The following is a 23,532-nucleotide window of genomic DNA, read 5'->3' as shown; positions in this document are numbered from 1 at the left end:
TCTTAGTAATTGGCCTTGCATAGTAGTTGTTAAAAAGCTTTTTTATTAAAAGGGAAAAGAAATACATGTATGAGAAGCATACTAAAATTAATCCTTTGCTTTTAATAGTACAAACATGTTTGCAAGCAGTTAAGTTTATCCTGCCGAAAGAAATAGCCGTTCAGGTGCTTGTCAAGTGGTACAGTGTCCACAGTGCTCCGGGAGGACCCAGTTATCACTCAGAGTGGAATTTATTTGTGATTTGTCTCATGAACATGATGGGTTATAACACGGACCGCTTAGCATGGACCCGAAATGTAAGTACATGCAATTGTTTTTCTTCCCCAGTTATTCTGTTATCGATATAATGTTTGCGTAGTTGGTAATACAACATTCAGGTCATGTGATAGATCAGTTTACTAATAGGTATGCCTTATTCAACAAAATGGAATAATACGAAGGCTTATTGTATCTATGTATTGTAAATCAAATAGTATTTAATATTTAATGATAATTTTTTACTAGTAATTGTGTTTTTTTAACATGATAGAGTACGTTTGACTATTATTTTTCATTTATTTTTGTAAAATGACTACAAGTTATCCAAGGATTAGAAGTAATGTCTTGGTTTTATTTATGAAGAAACTGAATCACACAGAAATCACAGACTAGAGATTTGGTCAAAACTAGGCCCAGACTGTGTCTTCTGACTCAGGGCTTAATGTTCTTTTCTGGAGCCCAGACTCTGTTTTCACACACAAATTGCTTGGTCTGTGATGATTTGATTTCAAGGGGATTGAAAGTGGTTTAGCCTAAGTACCTATTCTGTTCATCATATAAAGCTATATCCCTCACCCCCCCCCCCCCCCCCCCCCAAGAAGCTTCCTTCCAGGCCCTTAGGTTATTTGCAGAATCGGCAGGGTCGTGTCTTCAGTGTGGGTGATTTCCTTTCGGCTCTGGAGATCACTCCTAGGACAGCCTTGCCTGGGTTACTGGGAAGAAATGACTCTAGGATGCGCTTCACCTTTGTCCTGGAACTCAGCTATAGCTTACGTTGTCCCCACCGCACTGGCTTCATTCTGTTCCCTGAACACCCCAAACGTGTTCCTGCCTCGGGGTCTTTGCACTTGCTGTTACTTCTGGAAAAAATACCTTCCCCCAGACAAGACAAGCTTAGGTCTTTTTCAGATGTCACCTCAGTGCAGCCTGCCCTGTCCATTCTATGTATGTTTGTACCCACCTGTGCTTTTTATCTCCTTTACCTGTTTTATTTTTCTCTTAGCACTAATTAAATATATACTACATATTTTACTTACTCGTCTGTGTCTCTCCTCCTCCCATTGGAATGTAAATTCTACAGAAGCAGTGATTTTTGTTTAGTTTTGTTCACTACTCAATCTCTAGGACTGAACAGTAGTTCCTGGCATAGATGGATGCTCACTGAACATTTTTTGAATGAGTGCCCTTTTCCATCTGAATTACATATTATTTTTAAGAGTTTGTGTCTGTTGTAACATATGAAAGAATTGCCCTCTGCAGTTTCCTTGAGAAAAATCTTACTGGAAAAGGAGGGATAATTTTCTTATTGCAAACAATTGCACAAAAACTACCTCATTCCAGAATTTTCTTTTCTTTATTAAATAAGAAAAAATTGAGCCTTTTAGAAACTGAGGATTTCTACAGTATGAATAAGTCCACTTTAGCTTTTTGTAGCTATTGTGTATTACTGTGCTGTGGAACTCGTTGAGGAATACAGATCATTATGCTCCATTCTCTAGGAGGGAACCAGTGTCCCTTCGTATTATGGAGAGGACTGAGCATCCACCAGTTTTTCTTTTGTAAAGAAGGACTTGGCGCTCTGACTTAATTGCATGATAGTCCTAAAGGAAGGAACAGGGAAATCAGTTCCGAGGCCGAGTTGCTTTGACATTTATTTGTGGGACTGCATGTTAAACCCTTGCTGTCGTTTGTCCTTACAATCAAAGCTCAGGATGAAATAGTCTTCAATGGCAAGTGGCTTTCATTTTGCTTTGTCCAGATTTATCTTCTTTTAAATAATGGGATGGAGGCTAGGAAGTGCAAAATTCGTGCCAATGACTAGTTATGTGATTTTTGGTATTTCTTTGGGCCTTCCGTAATTTACTGGTGTGTTAAATGAGAGCACTGGACCAGATGATGTTTCCGTCCAGTTCTTACATTCTCTTAATGGTTGTACCTGGGGTTAACTTTTTGTGCCCTTTGAGATGCTCATATTTTCATTAGATGGGTATTGAGCCCCTGCCGTGGGCCAGGCTTGATGCCAGGCTTTTCACATATGCATTAGACAAGACAGATAGTTCCTCTCAGGGAATTCACTGTCTCAGGGAAGGCAGACAAATAAATATTTTACATCCACATTATAGATTGAAGTCAGGAGTCCACAGGAACATATAACAGGGTTGGCTAACCTGCGAGATATTAAAATAATGAAAATAAAAGGGCAGATCCATATATGCCACAAAGAGGTATCTGTATCAGACAATTTCTGTTGCTCTTTCCCATACCTCCAGGTCTTATGAATCTAATAGCAGGGACATTCTTTCTGACTGTAAGACTTAGACTTTGTCTGTGTGAGTACTATATTTTGGTTGAAGTTTTAGGTAAGATAGCTATCATTTCATCTGCTGCTTTGATTTTACTCTTTTTTGTTTTTTTACTTATTTTTGTTTTGATAATATTGCGTGTGAGTTGGCCTTTGTTTTATTTGAATGCTTCACAAGAAAACCTTTTCTCTTGATCAGCTTCAAAAATTACTTTATTCAGCTTTATATTTAAATATTCAGTTTCAAAATTACTTTATTTCTATCCATGTTTAGTTTTTATATAGAAATAAACCTTCGGATGAATGAGATTAATTGATAAATGTGTCCGTTTTTAAAACATAGGAAAATAGCCATTGGCGTTTATAGAGTTACGCTTGATTAGTTGCTAGTTCAGTGCCCATGTGAAGCAGCAGACATAGCAATGGTTATGCCAGGGCAAGTGAATAAGAATAAATTTTTAGAAAATTTCTTTTATGTGACTATTAGTTAGGATAGGCTAACTGTTACAACAGAAAGTCCTCAAAAGATCTAAGGGCTCGCACACGATAAAAATGTATGTCTTGCTCTTATGACAGGTAAACAGGCCATGCACTTATTAGGGACCCATGCTGATGGAGCGTCTGCCATCTTTAACATGAGGCTTCAAAGATTTCCTGAGGGTTTACTCGATCCGGTCAGGTGCAAGGGAAGAGAACCTGGAGGGGCATGCATGGGAGGTTTTTATGAACTGGGCCTGAAAGTGCTGACGTTGACTTTCGCTCACAGTGACACTGTCACAGGGCCACACCTAACTCTGAAGGAGGCAGGGATGTGTAGCCTGGCTGTGGGTCGAGGAGAACAAAGATTTTGGAGAGTGGCTACCTGTCGCTGCCATGGAATTGTTAGACTGTTCACTGTAGACAGACTAAATAAACATCTGCTTAATTCTGACATTTGACTAACATTGGGTTGATTCTTTGAGACCTGGCGTATTTTGGATGTGGTTAAAGGTCCTATTTTCACTAAGGAGTGATGATCTGTGTTATCACAGAAGCAGAGGAGGAAAGAAAACTACCACTGCAATGCCTGTGAGCCCAGGCACTGTACTACGTGCTTTACACATGTGATTTCATTTAATCTGCACAGTGACCCCAGAAGAAAGGTATTTGTGCCATGTTTTTCCAGATGAAAAAGTGAGGTTTGAACTTACAACTCCAGACAACTATGTATGGGGGCTTTGGAGGGTAAAAAGGAAGAAAAAAGGAGCAAGATTGGCAACAGATGTTAGCTTAGGGCGAATCTCCCCCGCCTCCCCAACAATAGAATTTTGATGAGTTTCCTCAGTTTCTCTAATTGTTAGAATTGATTTCTGAATCTTTTAAGTTGACCAGTGGACAGTGATAAATTTATATGATTTTGTCTTCTCTTTTGGGATTATCTTCCAGTTTGACTTCGAAGGATCACTTTCACCAGTCATTGCACCGAAAAAAGCCAGGCCTTCTGAGACAGGATCTGATGATGTAAGCGTTATTCTTTCTTTCTTTTTTTCTTTTTAAAGATTTTTTATTTTTTTTCCTTTTTCTCCCCAAAGGCCCCCGGTACATAGTTGCATGTTCTTCGTTGTGGGTCCTTCCAGTTGTGGCACATGGGACGCCGCCTCGGTGTGGCTCAATGAGCGGTGCCATGTCCGCGCCCAGGATTCAAACTGACGAAACACTGGGCCGCCTGCAGCGGAGCACGCGAACTTAATCACTCGGCCACAGGGCTGGCCCCAGCATTATTATTTCTTGCTAATATAAATTAATTTGTGGATACTTGTACTAATCTCCCACTTCTGTGATAATCCTGTTGATTTGTGTACATTTCTAACACCTTTTGCTTTATTTTAATACTGAATCACAGTTATTTTGAAGTATATGGTTCATTATGTTTTCTTTGGTTATTTATTCACTTTTGTCTTTAGTGATCATCTACATATTACTAAACATGCATAATGCTGCATGATTTAAGTTTGGGTTTATAGATATTTTATTGCTAATTGATCCTCTAATTTAGGTTCTCAAATGTATCAGATTCCATGGGTATATTCTTAAGTGGTTCAAAAAATTTTTTTAATTGAGGTATAATTTACATAAATGGGCAGATCTTAAGTTTACAGTCTAATCAGTTTTGGCACATGCACACTGGTATAACCCACAGCCTTTCAAAACACAGAACCTTTCCATCATTTCATAAAAATTCCCTTGTGCCATTTTTAATCATCCTTTCCTCTCTTCTTGAAGCAACCACTGATTTGAATTCTATCACCATATGTTAGTTTTGCCTGTTCTAGACTTGATATAAATGAAACAATATAGGATGTAATCTTTAGTATAAGGTTTCTTTCATTTAGCATAATGTTTTTGAGATTCATCCCTGTTATTGCAGTTATCAGTAGTTTGTGCCCATTTTTTTTTTTTGAGGAAGATTAGCCCTGAGCTAACATCTGCCAATCTTCCTCTTTTTCTTTTTTTTTTCTTTTTTGCTGAGGAAGACTGGCCCTGAGCTAACATCCATGCCCATCTTCCTCTACTTTATATGTGGGACGCCTACCACAGCATGGCTTGCCAAGTGGTGCCATGTCTGCACCCAGGATCCGAACTGGTGAATCCCGGGCTGCCGAAGCAGAATGTGCGCACTTAACCGCTGTGCCACTGGGCTGGCTCCATGTGCCTTTTTATTTTTTATTTGTGAGGAAGATTGGCCCTGCCCTGAGCTAACATCTGTTGCTGATCTTCCTTTTTTTGCTTCAGGAAGATTATTGCTGAACTGACATCTGTGCCAGTCTTCCTCTATTTTATGTGGGATGCTGCCACAGCGTGGCCTGATGAGTGGTGCTAGGGCCATGCCTGGGATTTGAGCTGGTGAACCCTGGGCTGCCATAGCAGAGCACGTGAACTTAACCATTTTGCCACCTGACCAGCCTGTTTATGCCTTTTTATTGCTGAGTAGTATGAATATACTGTAGTTTGTTTATCCATTCTTTTGCTGATGGATGTTTAGGCTGTTTCCATTATTGGACTGTTATGAATAAAGCTGCCATCAACATTCAGTAACAAGTCTTTGTGGACATATATTTTCATATTTCTTGCATAAATACCTAGAGAATTTGTTGGGTCATTGCTCTTTCCCAAACTGGTTGTCCCATGTTACACTCTGACCAGTAGTATATGGAGTTCCTCTTGTTCTTTATCTTGGCCAACATTTGCTGTTGTCAGTCTTTTTCATTTTAACCATTTGAGGCTGTGAAGTAGTTTCTCTTGTAGTTTTAATCTGCCTTTTCCTGGTGACTAATGATCTCAAGTACTTTTCCACATGCTTGTTAGCTACTTATGTATCTTTTTATGAAGTATCTGTTCATATCTTTTCTTTTTTTTTTCCGATTTTAGTTTTCCTTTTTCTCCCCAAAACCCCTCGGTACAGAGTTGTGTATTCCTAGTTGTAGGTCCTTGTAGTTGTGGCATGTGGGACGCCGCCTCAGCATGGCCTGATGAGCAGTGCCATGTCCACACCCAGGATTCAAACCAGCGAAACCCTGGGCCACTGAAGCAGAGTGCGCGAGGTTAACCACTCAGCCATGGGGCCAGCCTCCTCTTTTGCCTGTTTCTTAATTGGACTTTTAAAAATGTTCACTGAGCCACAGAAGTTCTTTATATATTCTGATGTGAGTTTTTTGCCGTATATATTTTGGGAATGTTTCCTCCCAGTATGTGCACTCAATAGTGTGTTTTTTTTTTTTTTAAAGATTTTATTTTTTCCTTTTTCTCCCCAAAGTCCCCTGGTACATAGTTGTGTATTCTTCGTTGTGGGTTCTTCTAGTTGTGGCATGTGGGATGATGCCTCAGCGTGGTCTGATGAGCAGTGCCATGTCCGTGCCCAGGATTCGAACTAACGAAACACTGGGCCGCCTGCAGCGGAGCGCGCGAACTTAACCACTCGGCCACGGGGCCAGCCCCAATAGTGTGTTTTGATGAGCAAAATTTTTTAAATTTTAGTTGTTCAATTTATCAGCTTTTTACTTTTATGGTGGTTATTTCTGTATGTAGTCCAAGAGTTTTTAAGTTAGAATAATACACTGTATTAAGCCTCACAAATACTGCAGTAAATTCCAAGATCTGAAAATAGCATAGACCACATTCTCTTATACAATAAATCAAAAGTAGAAACCAAAACAGACTCAATATTTGAAAAATGTGGTACAATCAGTCCGAATATAAAATTCAGTTGACTGTTAGGTTATTACTAGGTTCAGCATTTTATAAACATAGGAAGATAAATACACTAACTGGGTACAAGTAGCCCTCCTTTTACCAAAATGCACCTCAGTGTAGTGGTCACTAAACCTGCCTGTCTAGACTTCCCACCTTTCATTCTTTGCTTTTGGCTTGATAAGACATCACCTAAGATAATGTTAAATTTTCTTTCTCAATCTCTGTGTAAGTAGTAGGATTCTTCTCCCAGAGTCTCTTCCCTAACATGGCATGACTAAATTTTTTCCAATAGGTTTTAACCGTGGCTTGTCTTAATGTTTATTGCTGGCATCTGGAAATTCCTTAGCTATTTTGATGATGATCCTAATTTTTCAACATTGTGATCTTTTTCATATTTGACATCAGTTTAATGTGAAAATGGAACTTGAATTGTTTTAAGTGAATTTGGTTTTTTTTTTAATGTTGACGTTACAAAGAAGCATTATTTAAAAAATTAATATCTTCTTGATTCTTCTTAGGACTGGGAATATTTGCTGAATTCCGACTACCACCAGAATGTTGAGTCTCATCTTTTGAATAGATCTTTATGTTTGAGTCCTTTGGAGGTTTCACAAATGAAGGATGAGGATTTTTCACAGAATCTCATTCTGGATTCTTCTACCCTTCTCTTTACTCACATACCTGCGATTTTTTTTGTTCTTCACCTTGTCTATGAGGAGCTTAAGTTGAATACTCTAATGGGAGAAGGAATTCGTTCACTTGTTGACCTTCTCGTTCAGCTGGCAAGGTAAACATTCTTTATAGTTTAGAAACTGCTGAGAGATCCTTAGATGTCTTGATCTTAGCCATGAATATCATATAAGAACCTTGTAAATAAATTTCTGAAAATCTACCTTCTCAAAAAATCAGAGCATTTTCTATAAGCCACTGAATTGTTTGAAGATACTGGCTATGTAGGGCCTTGTGGCCCATGCTGGGGTTCCTAGTCTTTGTCCTAAGATTAATGGGAAGTTACAAAAGTGTGTTAAACAATGGAGATGACCTGCTCAGCTGTCCATTTTGACAAACTGGCTGCACGGTGGTGGAAGCTCTGTAATAACACCTATTGTTTTATAATAATACCTACATTCAAATAGTTCTTACAGTTGACAGAATTGTAGTTTGCGTATATAAATTCTCAAATAAGTATTATGGTCCCTATTTTAGTGATGAGGCAACTTGCCCGTGTGTTTCTGAGAACGTGAATGCTTGCGAGTCCTAAGCTCTTTTTACTGTGCTTTTGTTGTCACAGTCTGTTGTTGTCCCTGTCTTTCAGGCTGTTGTAATGGATCCACAATAGGATTATTCTAGTGACATGTTTTAACAGCATTTCTAGCACCTTGTGTTTGGCACTGAATTCTAAAGGTCTTGCTTAGGCGGTGTTTGAGTCCTTGTGACCCTTGGTGAGAAAGAAAGTTGAATTTGAATTGAAATGTCAGCCTCTGAGTTAAGATTATAGCACATTTTCTAATTTCTGTGATCTTGCTTGAGATACTGACATTCTTTTCTGAGACATGGCAATTTTAATTTTGTCAGTTTCTCTTATGACAAATCATTAGTGTCATGAAAATTCTTTTGTAATGAAATGATTTCCAAATTCTAATTCTGGCTTACTGAAATAAGTAACATTTGTGTAATGTTTTACGTTTTATAAGGTATTTTTCACGTATATTATCTTATTTAATCTTTAAAACTTCTGAGTGAGTTAACTGATATTTCCCCATTTTCTAGAAGAAAATACTGAGGCTCATAGAGGTGACTTCCTGAAGATCAAACGGCTAATAAATAACAGGGGAAACTAGACCACAGTGTCTTTACTCTAGTTTTACGTCCACAAAATTTATCTAGCAAAAGGAGTTTGGGTTGCATTTGTCATATTGGGCAATTTAAAGTCTGGAAGTAGAATAAAGAGACTCTACATTTGATTATCTTTTTTCTCATAAGTAAATTTTTTTAAATTGAGAAGTTCAACTGATGAACCCTTCTCACTCTGTGGGGGAAAATGCTGTAATACCTTCCTTGTTATTTCTTTTTTTATATGGTCTTATTCTTTTAGGGATTTAAAATTGGAACCTTATGTAGATCATTATTATAGAGATTACCCAACGCTTGTCAGAACTACTGGACAAGTGTGCACAGTTGATCAAGGTAAGTGTTTGTGTCATTGAAGATTTTCTATAGTGACATTTGCTTGCATCCTTCTCGGCGAATAGCACATGGTGTAATTCTTACTGTTAGCCTCTAAGTCAGAGGCAGTGTCTTTCCATCAGGCGGATTTTAGTTTGTAGTTCTTGATCTCTGACTAGTAGTAAGCCATAATGTCTTCAGTGTGTGGGAAAAATTTTACCCATTCCTTAGTGCCAAGGATGCTTTGCCCTAGACCTGTGCTGTCCAAATAGTGGCCACCAGCCATATGTTATTTAAATTAGCTGATATTAAAAATTCAGTTCCTCAGTTGCACCAGCCACGTTTCAAGTGCTCAGTAGCCACATGGGGCTAGTGGTTGCCGTATCGGACAGTACAGATATAGAACATTTCTGTCATCACTATACTGTCCTAGACTTCGAGCTAAAGGGATTCAAGATTGGGGCCCAGTTGTTGTAGTGGAATCCTGGGTGTGTCTTCTGTTTTCTCACCTTTAGGGTTAGGGCAAAAAGTTTTGGTTAGATTCTTTATATGCCTTGAGTACAAGAAATTGCTAAATTTCCATCCAGAATGGGATAAACTAGTAGTCATTTAAATTCTACATATTATAATCAGTTAATTACTGTGGCAGAAAAGATGAAGGATTTTGGAGAATACGGAAAAATGTTATTCTGATTGTTTCCAAATGACATAGTGTTGATCATTTTTCCTTTAGAATAAAATAGTTTTGTCTTAATGTATTCTTATATCTTTATAAACATTTATCTAATTCTAAAGGTCAAACAGGATTTATGCATCATCCATCATTTTTTACTTCTGAGCCACCAAATATTTATCAGTGGGTGAGTTCTTGTCTGAGGGGCGAAGGAATGCCACCCTATCCTTACCTCCCTGGAATCTGTGAAAGAAGCAGACTGGTAGTCTTGGTATGTATTCAGAGTGTTGCCTAATTTGTTTATTGTTTTTCTTTTTAAATTTAATTTAAAAAATTATCATACCAAAAAACCAACTTATTTTCATTTTGTGTACTCTTCTATGAATTTCAACAAAAATATGGATTCATGTAGTCATCACAATAATTGGGGTACAGAACAGTTCCATCAAGCCCCAAAAATTTCCTCATGCTTTTGAGATGTGTCCAACTTGTTGCCTATATCAGCAGTTCATTGCTTTTAATCTGCTGCTGTATGTATCACATTGGTTATCCATTCACCCATTAGAGATACTTGGGTTGGTTCCAGTTTTTAGCATTTATGAATACAGCTACTAGAAACATTCATGACCAAGTTTTTGTGTGAACATAAGTTTTCATTTCTCTAGCGTAGCTACCCAGAGGTGGGATTGATGGTCATGTAGTAAGTATATAGTTTTTTAAGAGACTTCAGCTATTTTTCAGTGACTGTACCATTTTACATTCTCACCATCAGTGTGTGAGATTTGCAATTTCCCTACATCCTTTCAGTGTTTGGTATTGTCATGATTTTTAATTTTTGCCACTCTGATAGATGTGTAGTGTTATCTCATTATGGTTTTAATTTGCATTTTCCTAATGGCTAATGATGTTTTGAGAGTCCTAGATAGGAGTTTTTGTCAGATATGTGGATTACAAATGTTTTCTCCTGGTTTGTAGCTTGTCATGTCTTATCCTCTTAATGTTTCTTTTGCGGAGCAAAAAGGTTTAATTTTGATGAAGCCAGTTTATCCAGTTCTTTCTTTTATGGATAGTGCTTTTGGTGTCATGTCTAACAATTCATTGTTTAATTTCGGGTCACAAAGACTTTTCTCCTGTATTTCCTTCTAGGAGTTTTACAGTTTACATTTAGATGTATGATCCATTTTGTTAATTTTTTATAAGATATAAGGCTTAGGTCGAGGGTTTTCCATTTGGATGGCCGATTTCTTTTAACGCCATTTGTTGAAAAGACTATTCTTTCTCTATTGCTTTTGCACTTTTGTCAAAAATCAGTTGACCATATTCTTGTGGGGGTCTATTTCTGGACTTCCTGTTCTGGTCCATTGATCTATGTTGCTGTCCACACTGACCTGATTACTGTAGCTTTATAGTAAGTCTTAAACTTGGTTAGTGTACTCCTCCTTCCATTACTCTTCTTTTCCAAAATTATTTTAGCTCTTTTAATTCCTTTGCCTTTTCATTTAAATTTTATAATGAGCATGTGTGTAGCTATGAAAAAATCCTACTTGATTTCTTTCCCCAAAGAAAGGCATCTTTATTTTTAAAAATTAGTTTGTTTTGAATAGTTAATACATGTTCAAGGTTAAACCTTCAAATAGAACCAAAGGACGTCAGTAAAGTTGAGTTCCTTCATGTGTCTGTCCCTTGGTGTCCCCACCCCGGAACAGCTTGCTTACAGATCCTTTGTGGGCCTTTCCAGAGATGGGGCCCTCCCAGCTTACAGGAGAACCATATGCTTTTGTGTCCTCTCCCAAATGTCCATGGACTGTAAATGTCCTTGCACCCCACCTGTCTTTTTCCTTACATTCTCCTTTGCTTCATGTTGAGAAAGGCTCAGAGCCTTCTGTGTCTTTGAAACAGACACACAGAATAGTGATTCTGCTTTTTTTCAAAATCCTAGTAAAATATACGTAATGTAATATTTATCTTAACTATTTTTAAGTATACGATTCAGTGCTATTAAAGAAGTTCACAATGTTGTGTAACCATCATTACTATCTATACCCAAAACTTTTTCCTCATCCCCAAGATAAACTTTGTACCTATTAAACAGTGATTCCCCACTCCCCCTCCCCTCCAGCCCGATAGCCTCTGTTTTTCTTTCTGTCTCTTTGAATTTGCCTATTCTAGGTATCTCATATTAGTGGAATCGTACGATATCTGTTCTTCTGTGTTTGACTTATTTCACTTATTGTAATGTTTTCAAGGTGCATCTGTGCCTTAGCACGCGTCTAAATTTCATTCTTTTTTAAGGCTGAAGAATATTCCATTGTATGGATTACCACATTTTGTTTATCTATTCATCTCTTAATGGACATTGAGTTGTTTCTCCCTTTTGGCTACTGTGAATAATGCTGCTATGAACATGGGTGCACAACTTGCTTTCTGTTCTCTTGCATTTATACCTGGGAACGGAATTGCTGAGGAATATCATAGTTCTGTGTTTAACTTTTTGAAGAACTTCTTAAACTGTTTTCCACAGCAGCTGCACCGTTTTACATTCTTACCAGCACTGGAGAAGGGTTCCAATTTCTCTACATCCTTGTCAACACTTGCTAGTTTCCTTTGAAAAAAAAATTACAGTCATCCTAGTAGGTGTGAAGTGTAATATCTCATTGTGGTTTTGATTTGCATTCCCCTAATGATTGGGGATGTTGAGCATCTTCTCATCTATTTATTGGCCATTTATATGAAAAAATATCTATTGAAGTTCTTTGCCCATTTTTGAATTGAGTTGTTTTTTTAATTGTTGAGTTGTAGTTGTTTTTATATCCTCTAACTATTAATCCCTTATCAGATATATGGTTTACAAATATTTTTTCCCATTCCATAGGTTGTCTCTCAGTGAAACTCTTCAGTGCTCAGTTGACCTCTGGGCTTTCTCCTTCGTTTACTTTTTATCCTCCCAGTATTCCTTTATAACTTGCCACCTCACCAATGTACTTAGAAAATTTTTTTTTTTGAGAAAGATTGGCCCTGTGCTAACAACTCCTGCCAATATTCCTCTTTTTGCTTGAGGAAGATTGTCGCTGAGCTAACATCTGTGCCAGTCTTCCTCTATTTCGTGTGGGATGCCACCAAAGCATGGCTTGACCAGTGGTGCTAGGTCTGAGTCTGGGATTGGAACCTGCAAACCACGGGCCGCTGAAGTGGAGCACTCAAACTTAACCCCATGCCGCCGGGCTGGCCCCTCACAAAAATATTAAAAAAAATATTTTATCTAGATTGTTTAAGTCTTTGTGGGAGGGTTGGTCAATAATACTTCACCAAATTGTTGGAAACAGAAGCCCTTTTTGATAGATTTTTGTTTTGTCATTCTGAGTTTTATTGGATTTTAATTGTTTTTGAGGTGATATTTAGCTAATGAGACATTTGCAGCAACCTGTATCAGGCCTTTTGAGTTTATTAGTGGCTCATCACTGTTGAGTCACTTGTGTAAGAGATAGTATCTTTTTGCTGTCTTTTGAAATGAGCGAAAGGAAAGTAAGGAAGAAATCTAACTTTTATTGGTGACCTGTTGTCTTGAAGGAACTTTATGTACATTTTCTCATTTAGCAGAAAGATAGACCTGATTGTATCTATTACTGAGTTGGTTTTGAATCATGTAATTTACAGCTAAAAAACTTGAGATGAAAAATAGACTTTTGCATTTGTGTCATATGCTAAGTATTTTAAACTCTCTGAAGCTTAATATATTTTCTCTTTGTCTTATTTATGTCTTTTTTCCTCCTCAAGCAAATACCACTACAGCTCTTTTGGGCTTAGGGTGAGGACATAGAGATATTTAGTAAATAAAGATGTTTTAGCCTGGTGGTTAATCCCACCTATTTCCAAGATTGGTTTGAGGCAGTTAACATTTTTAAAATAGTCTTTGGTGATAAGACTCTCTCTTTAAAATAATTACCTTACTTTAGCAGATGACCCTGAGTCAAATAATTGGTTTGTAAATTTTTTTAGTATTGTTTGTAAATGAACATGATAGTTTAAAAGCTTGTTAAAGCCACAGTGAGCTTTTACTAGACACCTATTGGGATGACTAAAAACCCAAAAAAGTTTTGATGAGGATATGGAGCAACTGAAACTCTCATATGTTTCTGGTGGGATTGTAAAAATGGCATAACACTTTGATAAAGAAGTTCTTACAATGTTAAACATATACTTACCAGAAGACAAAGCAGTCCTACTCCTTGATATTTACTAAAGAGAAATGAAAACATATACACACAAAGACCTATATGTGAATGTTTGTAGCAACTTTACTCATAATTGCCACAAACTGAATACATCCCAAACGTCCATCAGTTTATGAGCAGGTAAACAAAGTTTAGCACATGTGTATAATGGACTACTCAGCAGTAGAAGGAAACAACTACTAATACGTGTAGTGATGTGATGAGTTTCAAAGGTATGCTGAGTTAAAGAGGTAAGACACAGAAGACTACGTGTTCTGTGCTTCCATTTACGTGACATTGTAGAATAGATCACGCTACAGGGAGAGAGAACAGGCAAGTTGTTTCCGTGCTGAGTGTAGAAGGAGCGGATTGACCACACAGGGTACAAAGGAACTTTATGTGTGATGGAAGTGTTCTGTATCATGATTGCGGTAGTGGTTATAGGATTGTATAACATTTGTCAAAATCCAGAGCTGTACACCTGAAATGGATGAATTTTCCTATATGTAATTATACCTCAGTCATTTAAAAATATGTTAATTTTCTCCTTATGCAGAGTATTGCACTCTACATACTTGGTGATGAGAGCTCTGTTTCTGAAGAATCCTCACAGTATTTATCTAAAATAACTATAGGTAAGTCAACGTAATGTTAGACTTCCCAAAACAAATTTTTCTAAATGTCGATGTCACAGTTGAAATAAAAAAGTAAAAATTTTGTAAGTGTTTGCTTTAGGGGCCGTGTGTTGCCCCATTTTAGAGGCAGCATCTTGCACTGTTGCAGTTTTGCACAACTGATTATCAGACCAGGATTACTTAAAAATCTTAAGTTTGTATTTTCGGTATGCCTAAAAAGACTATTTTAGCCTCAGGAAAGTTAGACTTTCCTGTCTGCCTGAGTACTGCTTATTTTATTATTTTTTAGGAGTTGTTTGTCAATGAATTTTTATTTCCAAATGTCTCCTGTGTGTGATGTGTTTTCTTTACTAGGATAACCATCAAAATAAAGTTTCATTTTATTGTCTTTTAGCCCCCCAACAGTCTCAAACAGAACAAGAGGAAAACAGGTAACTTTTATTCAGATTGTGCTTTTATATTAAGAATATAAAACACTAGTGTGTTTTACTGTTCTGTTTAATATCTTCTTATTCTCTTACAGGTTTAGTTTCAGACATGCTACATCAGTTTCTAGTCTAGCTGAAAGATTAGTTGTCTGGATGACTAATGTAGGTAAGGTAGTCTTTGTTACTTTTTATATGCTTTTGAAATGCCCTTGAGAAACCTGCTTTCCCTGGACACCTCTTTCCTGACTAGGCCCTGCTTCCTCAATGCTAACTAGAACTGGGAGGCCTGAAAAGGGGGTCTTGCACTATGGAAGGGTAGATTATGGCCCATCAAGCCACACCTCCTTTACTTGACAATTGCACAGCCTCCATGTAATAATATGTGGGGTAGCAGTTTTTTATCTCTCAGTGGGTAAGAAATCTTTATTTGCCATTTATCTTAGACCAGACAAGGCTGTGGCTATGTGGACTAGCCTCAGAATAGAGAACTCTGATCACTACTTAGTCAAACTTGAAGCCGTTGTAATACTCAGATATCAGAAGTGAGTATTTCTGGCAAGATCTAAAAGAAATTGTATAAACATTTCAGGGTATGCTTTTGAAGGATATAGGCCAGGGATTTTAGGCACCAAGATGAAGATTCAGCCAGGAAGAGGGAAAGAGAAGGAAAAGAGTTCTCTGTTCCCAAAGCCCGTGCTCCTAGGTTTATTTATTTTTATTTTTATTTAATTTTTTATTGAGGTCATAATAGTTTACAACGTTGTGAAATTTCAGTTGTACATTATTTATCTGTCACAATATAAGTATTCTCCTCCATCTTTTGTGCCCATCCCTCATCCCCCGTCCGCCTAGTAACCACTGAAGTGTTCTCTTCGTATGTTTGTTTATCTTCCACATATAAGTGAAATCATATAGAATTTGTCTTTCTCTGTCTGACTTATTTCGCTTAACGTAGTACCCTCAAGGTCCATCCATATTGTTGTGAATGGGACGATTTTGTCTTTTTTTAAGGCTGAGTAGTTTTGCATTGGATATATGAAATGATGCGGGGTCGGTGAGCCGAGGAGTCAAAAGAAAGATTTCTTAGACTCTCAAGATCTGGCAGTAGTGCTCTTTTATTTAGAGAATAGTGTGGAATAGCATGGGGACAGGACCCATGGGCAGGCAGAGCTCCTGCTGCTGCCCTGAGTTGAGGGTTAGGGCTAATTTTATAAGGCATGGGTACGTGACTTATTTTTACTGGAAAAAAAGAAAAAGATGATGTAAAAAGTCATTAAAAGATTTCAGTTCAGATGGGGTCTGGTTATTGTGCGGTCATATAACTTTAGATACGAATCTGGCCATATAGATCGGCATGCAGGTGAGGATGCCCCGGGCTTCTCTCCCTGGGGCAGTCCTAATTCATACCATAAAAAAAAAGTTCACTGGGTCATATAGTTTGGCATGTAGGCCAGGTCACCTTGGGCTTCTCTAGCTGGGGCAGCCTTAATCCACATCATAAACCACATCTTCTTTATCCAGTCATCAGTCGATGGGCAGTTGGCTTGCTTCCATGTCTTGGTTATTGTGAATAATGCTGTAATGAACATAGGGTATGTAAGTCTCTTCGAATTGTTGATTTCATGTTCTTTGGATAGATACCCAGTAGTGGGATAATATTTCTATTTTTAGTTTTTTGAGAGCTCTCCATACTGTTTTCCATAGTGGCTACACCACTTTGCTTTCCCACCAGCAGCGTATGAGGGTTCCCTTTTCTCCACAACCTCTCCAACATTTGTTATTTTTTGTCTTGGTGATTATAGCCCTTTTAACAGGTATGAAGTGATAGCTCATTGTAGTTTTGATTTACATTTCCCTGATGATTAGCGATGTTGAACATCTTTTCATGTGCCTATTGGCCATCTGTATATCTTCTTTGGAAAAATGTCTGTTCGTCTCCTCTGCCCATTTTTTGATCAGGTTTTTGTTTTTTTGTTGTTCAGTTGTGTGAGTTCTTTATATATTATGGAGATTAGCTCCTTGTTGGATATATGATTTGCAAATATTTTCTCCTAATTGATGGGTTGTCTTTTTGTTTTGATCTTGGTTTCCTTTGCCTTGCAAAAGCTTCTTAGTCTGATGAAGTCCCACTTGTTTATTGTTTCTTTTGTTTCCCTTGTCCAAGAAGACATGGTATTTGAAAAGATCCATTTTAAGACTGATGTCAAAGAGTGTACTACCTGTATTTTCTTGAAGAGGTTCTCTGGTTTCGGGTCTTACCTTCAAGTCTTTGATCCATTTTGAGTTTATTTTTGTGTACAGCATAAGATAATGGTCTACTTTCATTCTTTTGCATGTGGGTGTCCAGTTTTCCCAACACCATTTATTGAAAAGACTTTCTTTTCTCCATTGTATATTCTTAGCATCTTTGTTGAAGATTACTTGTCTGTAGATGTGTGGATTTATTTCTGGCTTTCAATTCTGTTCCATTGATCTGTATGCCTGTTTTTGTACTAGTGCCATGCTGTTTTGATGACTATAGCTTTGTAGTACATTTTGAAGTTAGAGATTGTGATGCTTCCAGCTTTGTTCTTTTTTCTCAGGATTGCTTTAGTTATTCGGGGTCTTTTCTTGCCCCATATGAATTTTAGGATTCTTTGTTCTATTTCTGTGAAGAATGTCATTGGAGTTATGATTGGGATTGCATTGAATCTGTAGATTGCTTTGGGTAGTATGGACATTTTAACTATGTTTATTCTTCTGATCAATATGCATGGAATATCTTTCTATTTCTTTATGTTATCAATTTCTTTCAGTAATGTCTTATAGTTGTCAGTGTATAGTCTTTCATCTCTTTGTTTAAATTTATTCCTAGATATTTTATTCTTTTTGTTGCGATGGTAAATGGGATTGTATTCTTGAGTTCTCTTTCTGTTAGTTCATTATTAGAGTATAGAAATGCAACTGACTTTTGCATGTTGATTTTGTACCCTTCAATTTTACTGTACTAGATTACTTCTAATAGTTTCCTGATGGATTCTTTCGGGTTTTCTGTATATAAAATCATGTTGTCTGCAAACAGAGTTTCACTTCTTCATTTCCTGTTTGAATTCCTTTTATTTTTCTTGCCTAATTGCTCTAGCCAAAATCTGTAGTACTATGTTGAATAAGAGTGATGAGAGGGGCACTGTTGTCTTGTTCCTGTTCTCAGAGGGGTGGCTTTCAGTTTTTCCCCATTGAGCATCATGTTGGCTGTGGGTTTGTCATATATGGCCTTTATTATGTTGAGGTGCTTTCCTTCTACTGCCATTTTGTTAGGAGATTTTATCATAGATGGATGTTGGATCTTGTCAAATGCTTTCTTTGCATCTATTGAGATGATCATGTGGTTTTTATTCCTTATTTGGTTAATGTGATGTATCACATTGATTGACTTGTGGATGTTGAACCATCCCTGTGTCCCTCGTATAAATCCCACTTTATCATGTTGTATTATCTTTTTAATGTATTGCTGTATTCAGGTTGCCAATATTTTCTTTAAGATTTTTGCATCTATGTTCATCAGCGATATTGGGCTGTAGTTTTGTTTTTTTGTGTTGTCCTTGTCAGGCTTTGGTATCAGGGTTATGTTGACCCCATAGAATATGTTAAGAAGTGCTCCATCTTCCTCAATTTTTTGGAATAGTTTGAGAAGGATAGGTATTAAATCTTCTTTGAATGTTTGATAGAATTCTCCAGGAAAGCCATCTGGTCCTGGACTTTTATTTTTTGGGAGGTTTTTAATTATTGTTTCAATCTCTTTACTTGTGATTGGTCTTTTCAAATTATCTGTTTCTTCTTAGATCAGCTTTGGGAGGTTGTAAGAATCTTAAGTAAATTTATCTATTTCTTCTAGATTGTCCAATTTTTTGGCATATAGCTTTTTATGGTATTCTCTTATACTATTTTGTATTTCTGTGGTATCCATTGTAATTTCTCTTCTTTCATTTCTTTTCTTTAAGATTGGCCCTGAGCCAACATCTGTTGCCAATATCTTCTTCTTCTTCTCCCCAAGGGCCCTCAGTACATAGTTGTTATAGGTCCTTCTAGCTCTGTTATGTGGGATGCTGCCTCAGCATGGCTGGATGAGTGATGCTAGGTCCATGCCCAGGATCTGAACCGGTGAAACCCTGTACCGCTAAAGTGGAGCACGTGAACTTAACCACTTGGCCATGGGACCGACCCCAAATATATGTGTTCAAATTTTTTGTTTTGTTTTCTTTCTGTGGAAGATTGGCCCTGCACTAGCATCTGTTGTATTTCTTGAGAACATTAATAGTGTAGTAGAGGGCGATTGTGTATCTACTCCTGCATGGTATCCTCTTCCCACACACCCCTACCTAAATTTTGTATTACTTTCTGTTGTTTTTTTTTGTAGTTTTATCATCTTTATATTTTGCTTAGTATTGTCTGTTTTTGAACTTGTATGTAAATGGACGTAGATATAAATATGTTTTATTTTCTTCACTCAATGTTACTTTTTAAAGATTCTTCCATACTGACTTATGTAGCAGTAGGTCATTCATTTTCTCTGCTATATAACCCATTGTTTGACTATATCACAACTTATATATCCATTCTATTGATGATTACAGTTATTCTATTTCCTCCCTTCCCTTTTTTTTCCGTAATGAAACAACATTGCTGATGACTATTTTAATGCTTGTATCCTGGTGCACATGTGCACAAGATTCTGTATGGCTGTTGATGGACCATAGGGGTGGATCTGTCTGTACATGCCAGATGTTTCCCAAAATAGTTGACCAGTTTGTGCCACCACTAACTGTGGCTGAGAATTAATCTTGCCCTGCAGAGTTGCTAACAGTTGGTGTTGATTGACCCCAATATTTGTCTGTCAAGTGAGTGTGAAATTATATTTCTAAGTGCTTTTAACTTGCATTTCCCTGATCACTCATTGTATAGTGCATATTTTTATATCCTTGTTGACCATTTGTGTTTCCTCTTTGGAAAATATCTGTCTGTCCTTTGTGTTTTTCCAATTTGATTGTCTTTTTCTTAAGGTTTTTAGGAGTTCTTTAAAGAGACCTTTTATACCAATCCCTGATGTCAACATGCTAGTCTAGTAGTAAGATGAATGAAACAAAGTTCTTTCTTACTTGTCAGGATAGATTTTACTAATTTCAGTGGAAGAATAATTAGGACAGTGGTAAGTCTAAATGAAAAATTTTCTCCCTTCATTTCACCATAAGGTTTCACTTTAAGAGACTTGGAAACTCTTCCCTTTGGAATTGCTCTTCCCATCAGAGATGCAATTTATCACTGTCGCGAGCAGCCTGCTTCAGACTGGCCAGAAGCTGTCTGTCTCTTGATTGGACGTCAAGATCTTTCCAAGCAGGCCTGCGAAGGAAACTTACCTAAAGGGAAATCTGTGAGTGTCAACGTAGAAAGTTCAAAGTTCAGTTTTAGCTTCAATAAAATCCAAGTAGAAATGTTTTTCATTTTCCTTTGAATCTTTTTGCAAGTGTGTATATCTGATTGTCTTTTATATTATATGCAAGATGGGGTTTATAATTGGACAGATCTTTTCAATTGTAAATTGAACGTGGGAACAGGAGACTTTGTGAATGCTCTGTCTTGCCAGATCTTTCTTTGCCTTGAGTCAGGACAAGTGCTGAGCCAGTAGAGCAACTGCCGTGGTTGATTCCCTGCTTGTATCATATTGGTGATTAACTATTTTGTAATTATCATCTAGAACAAGGGAGAGCACATATATCCTGAATCTGAATAGTTAATATATAACCATTTTCTCTTTCATACTTTTGTGATGTGTTGAATTTTTTGAATTTAACCTTTACATAGGTGTAAATATATTTATTTAATTACATAAAACTGAAGCCCCAGGAAAAGGATTTTTTGGTAAGGGCAGGCACTCAAGTTGTCCCACCTGAAATACTGTCCTTCGTCAGTCTTCAGATCTGCTTTTTTTTTTAAGACTTGGTTCTAAGAAGACTACAAATAGAAAGTGAAATACATCATTACTCTACAATTCTCTCTCCTTTTAAAATTAGCCTGTTTAAAACTTACTTAAAAATGGAACTTTTAAATCTTATTCTAGAATTCCAATTAACTTAAAAAAAAAAATGAATGGTAGCATTGCATTGCCCTGAGGATGAGGGAGGATTCAGGGATGGTTGTTCCACTCCTGGTGTCTCTCCTACTTTGTTTATGTCTCTGAGAAAACTGCAAATTTAGCTATTTTTTATTAGCTTTTGAACCAACACATAGTAATTTGTGCATTGTAACTGTTTCTAATGTTTAGGTGTTAGGCTATTTAATGCTTCTTCAGAGCCTCTGTCAAAATTTTTTCCGAAGATCAGAGTTGCCTAAAGGATCCACGACAGAAGCAGTTTCCATGGGGATCTGATCTCCAGCAGGGTTGTCTCAGCTCATCTCTCTTTTAATCTGCACTTAAATGACAACTCTTAGTTCAATTAGTGTTTGTCCTGTTTTAAACAGAAAACCAAGGTTTTTTTGCTAATAATGTGGTTATCCTTTCCTTGACCAAGATAAGGTTTTAGCATTTAGACCTCTTTTGTTACTATGAGCGGGAGCAATTTAACATCATTAGCACTAAAACCAAATGGTATTAATAATCATTCATCTGTATTTAAATGTCATTTTAAGTAATTCTGTCTGAATTCAATTTATTCAGTTATTTGAGGCTATATTTTATGGCTAATCTCATGTAAATTCAATTTTTCATCTCTTTGAGTCTGTATTTTATAGCTAACTCACCCATTAGAATATAGTGTCCTTTAAAATTAGATATTCCATAGGAATCATTCTTTTTATGAACTAAGTGATTATCTTAGTTCTATTTGCCATTATTATTTTCAGGCTAATGTTACTTCCACATTAAATGTTGCAGAACTTTAGTGTTCTAACTAGGAGTGCTTAATCTTTTCTTAAAGGAGTATAAAACTCTTTTTGGGAGAAAGTGAGAAGATTTCATGCTATTCTTGTGTGTTCGAGTCTGATTGAATTACTTGGACTGGGAAGGCTTATATTAAAACACATGCTGAGCGTCTGAGGACCGAATGATAATCAAGGAATTAATCTTCCCCACTTGTTTTGCTGTACTCAAATCTCTTTCAAGGATTTGTATTTGGAACATACTTATTAAAAAAAAAGTGAAAACCAACCATTAGCAATTCTATCTAAAGTACTAAAGTAAGGAAGTATTGTCCACCTTCCTCCAGCCCTTGTTGTATATCCTTTCAGGTTGTTTTCTTCTGCTTATATTAATCAAAGATAATATTTAAATTAGTGTGGGTTCTTCAGTAATAGGAAGGGGGGGTTCATATTCTACTTGCAATAGGAACTAGAATTCATATTGCATGAAGTCATTTCCTTTTCGAGATGTTTAAGATACAGTTAGATTTTTATGGTTTCTTTAGAATGTTTCTCCAATGTAATCAGCCTCCTGACTATTGTCCTAAATTTAAACCTTTTCCCTTGACTCAATAAAGAATTTTCCCAAGTGGGCAATATAATTGTACTTTTAAAAAAGATTTCTAGGTTAGAGTCCCAGTATACGTTGGGAACCCAGTCAGCCCTGGTTTGGAATACGTATTTTCTCTGTACTGATATAGTCTCGGTACATCATCCTATATATCCTCGTGTTCAATAAGTGCGTGTGGACTGGTTTTTAAATTATTATTACAGCCAAGTCTGTTACTCAGGTGCTCTCATCAGATGTTCCTTCAGGAACAGAAACTGAGGAGGAAGATGATGGCATGAATGACATGAATCAGGAGGTTATGTCGTTAATATGGAGTGAAGATCTAAGGGTGCAGGACGTGCGAAGGCTTCTTCAAAGTGCTCATCCTGTCCGTGTCAATGTAGTGCAGTACCCAGAACTCAGTGACCACGAGTTCATTGAGGAGAAAGAAAACAGGTAAAGGAGAACACGTCATTCTCTCTTGGCAGAGTTTTTTTAAATGCAAAACACCCTAAAAAGATACCTTAAAGTACCTTGTATTTTAAGTTTTTATCCAACCTCAGTAAACCATACATGTTTCAACACATTTTGGTATTTGGTGACATAAGTGTTGTCTTTCAGCTGTATGCTGTTTAGAAAAGGTGAAACTGAAACCATTGTGCTTGTAGTTAAGAATTTACAAATAAAGCAAAACAGTGAACTCATTCTTCTCTATCTCGATCAGGAAAATATTTTGAGGTGTTTTGTTGTTTTTTTTTTAAGTGTAGTTTAGTTTAAACTTATACCAGTATTTTTTCTTTTTTGGGTGTGATAGGTAATACTCTATAAGCCTTCTTTCCTGCCATCCTCTAACATAGTATATCCCATGATGAATTCTAAGACTCAGTAGTAACCAAAGTCATGTGCCTGGGACATTCCAGAACTGTTGCTTTGGGACAGTTCAACTTATATTTTAAAGTTCTCTCCTGTCTTTGTATTTGCCTTGTCTCTCTCACCTGTCATTTTTCTGCCACTATTCTCTGGTTCTCCGTACCTTACTTACAGTGGTACTGCTTCAAGGGGAAGGACTGGCCACACTTAGCCGCAGCCTGATGAAGAACTGAGTTAGTCCTAGTCTCCCCATCACTGTTCCTCTCCATATGTACCCAG

General features: G+C 37.0%; 1 protein-coding gene across 4 annotated transcripts in view; it reads left to right on the top strand.

Moving 5' to 3' along the window:
* ANAPC1 (anaphase promoting complex subunit 1) overlaps positions 1 to 23,532 on the top strand; it is a 109,926-nt gene that overhangs the window by 26,845 nt on the left and 59,549 nt on the right. For all 4 annotated transcript variants that reach the window (XM_001494798.6, XM_014731030.3, XM_070235135.1 and 1 more), the window contains 10 exons: positions 109 to 296; positions 3,986 to 4,060; positions 7,309 to 7,577; positions 8,886 to 8,977; positions 9,752 to 9,900; positions 14,397 to 14,475; positions 14,870 to 14,906; positions 14,999 to 15,069; positions 20,132 to 20,310; positions 22,625 to 22,839. In XM_001494798.6, coding sequence (XP_001494848.1) covers positions 109 to 296; positions 3,986 to 4,060; positions 7,309 to 7,577; positions 8,886 to 8,977; positions 9,752 to 9,900; positions 14,397 to 14,475; positions 14,870 to 14,906; positions 14,999 to 15,069; positions 20,132 to 20,310; positions 22,625 to 22,839 — 1,354 coding nt within the window. The remainder of the gene's footprint in view (positions 1 to 108; positions 297 to 3,985; positions 4,061 to 7,308; positions 7,578 to 8,885; positions 8,978 to 9,751; positions 9,901 to 14,396; positions 14,476 to 14,869; positions 14,907 to 14,998; positions 15,070 to 20,131; positions 20,311 to 22,624; positions 22,840 to 23,532) is intronic.

Source organism: Equus caballus, chromosome 15 (genome assembly GCF_041296265.1).
Source record: "Equus caballus isolate H_3958 breed thoroughbred chromosome 15, TB-T2T, whole genome shotgun sequence".
Classification (NCBI taxonomy): domain Eukaryota; kingdom Metazoa; phylum Chordata; class Mammalia; order Perissodactyla; family Equidae; genus Equus; species Equus caballus.
Note: the sequence above shows the minus strand (reverse complement) of the source record. Positions and strands in the feature narration are given on the sequence as shown.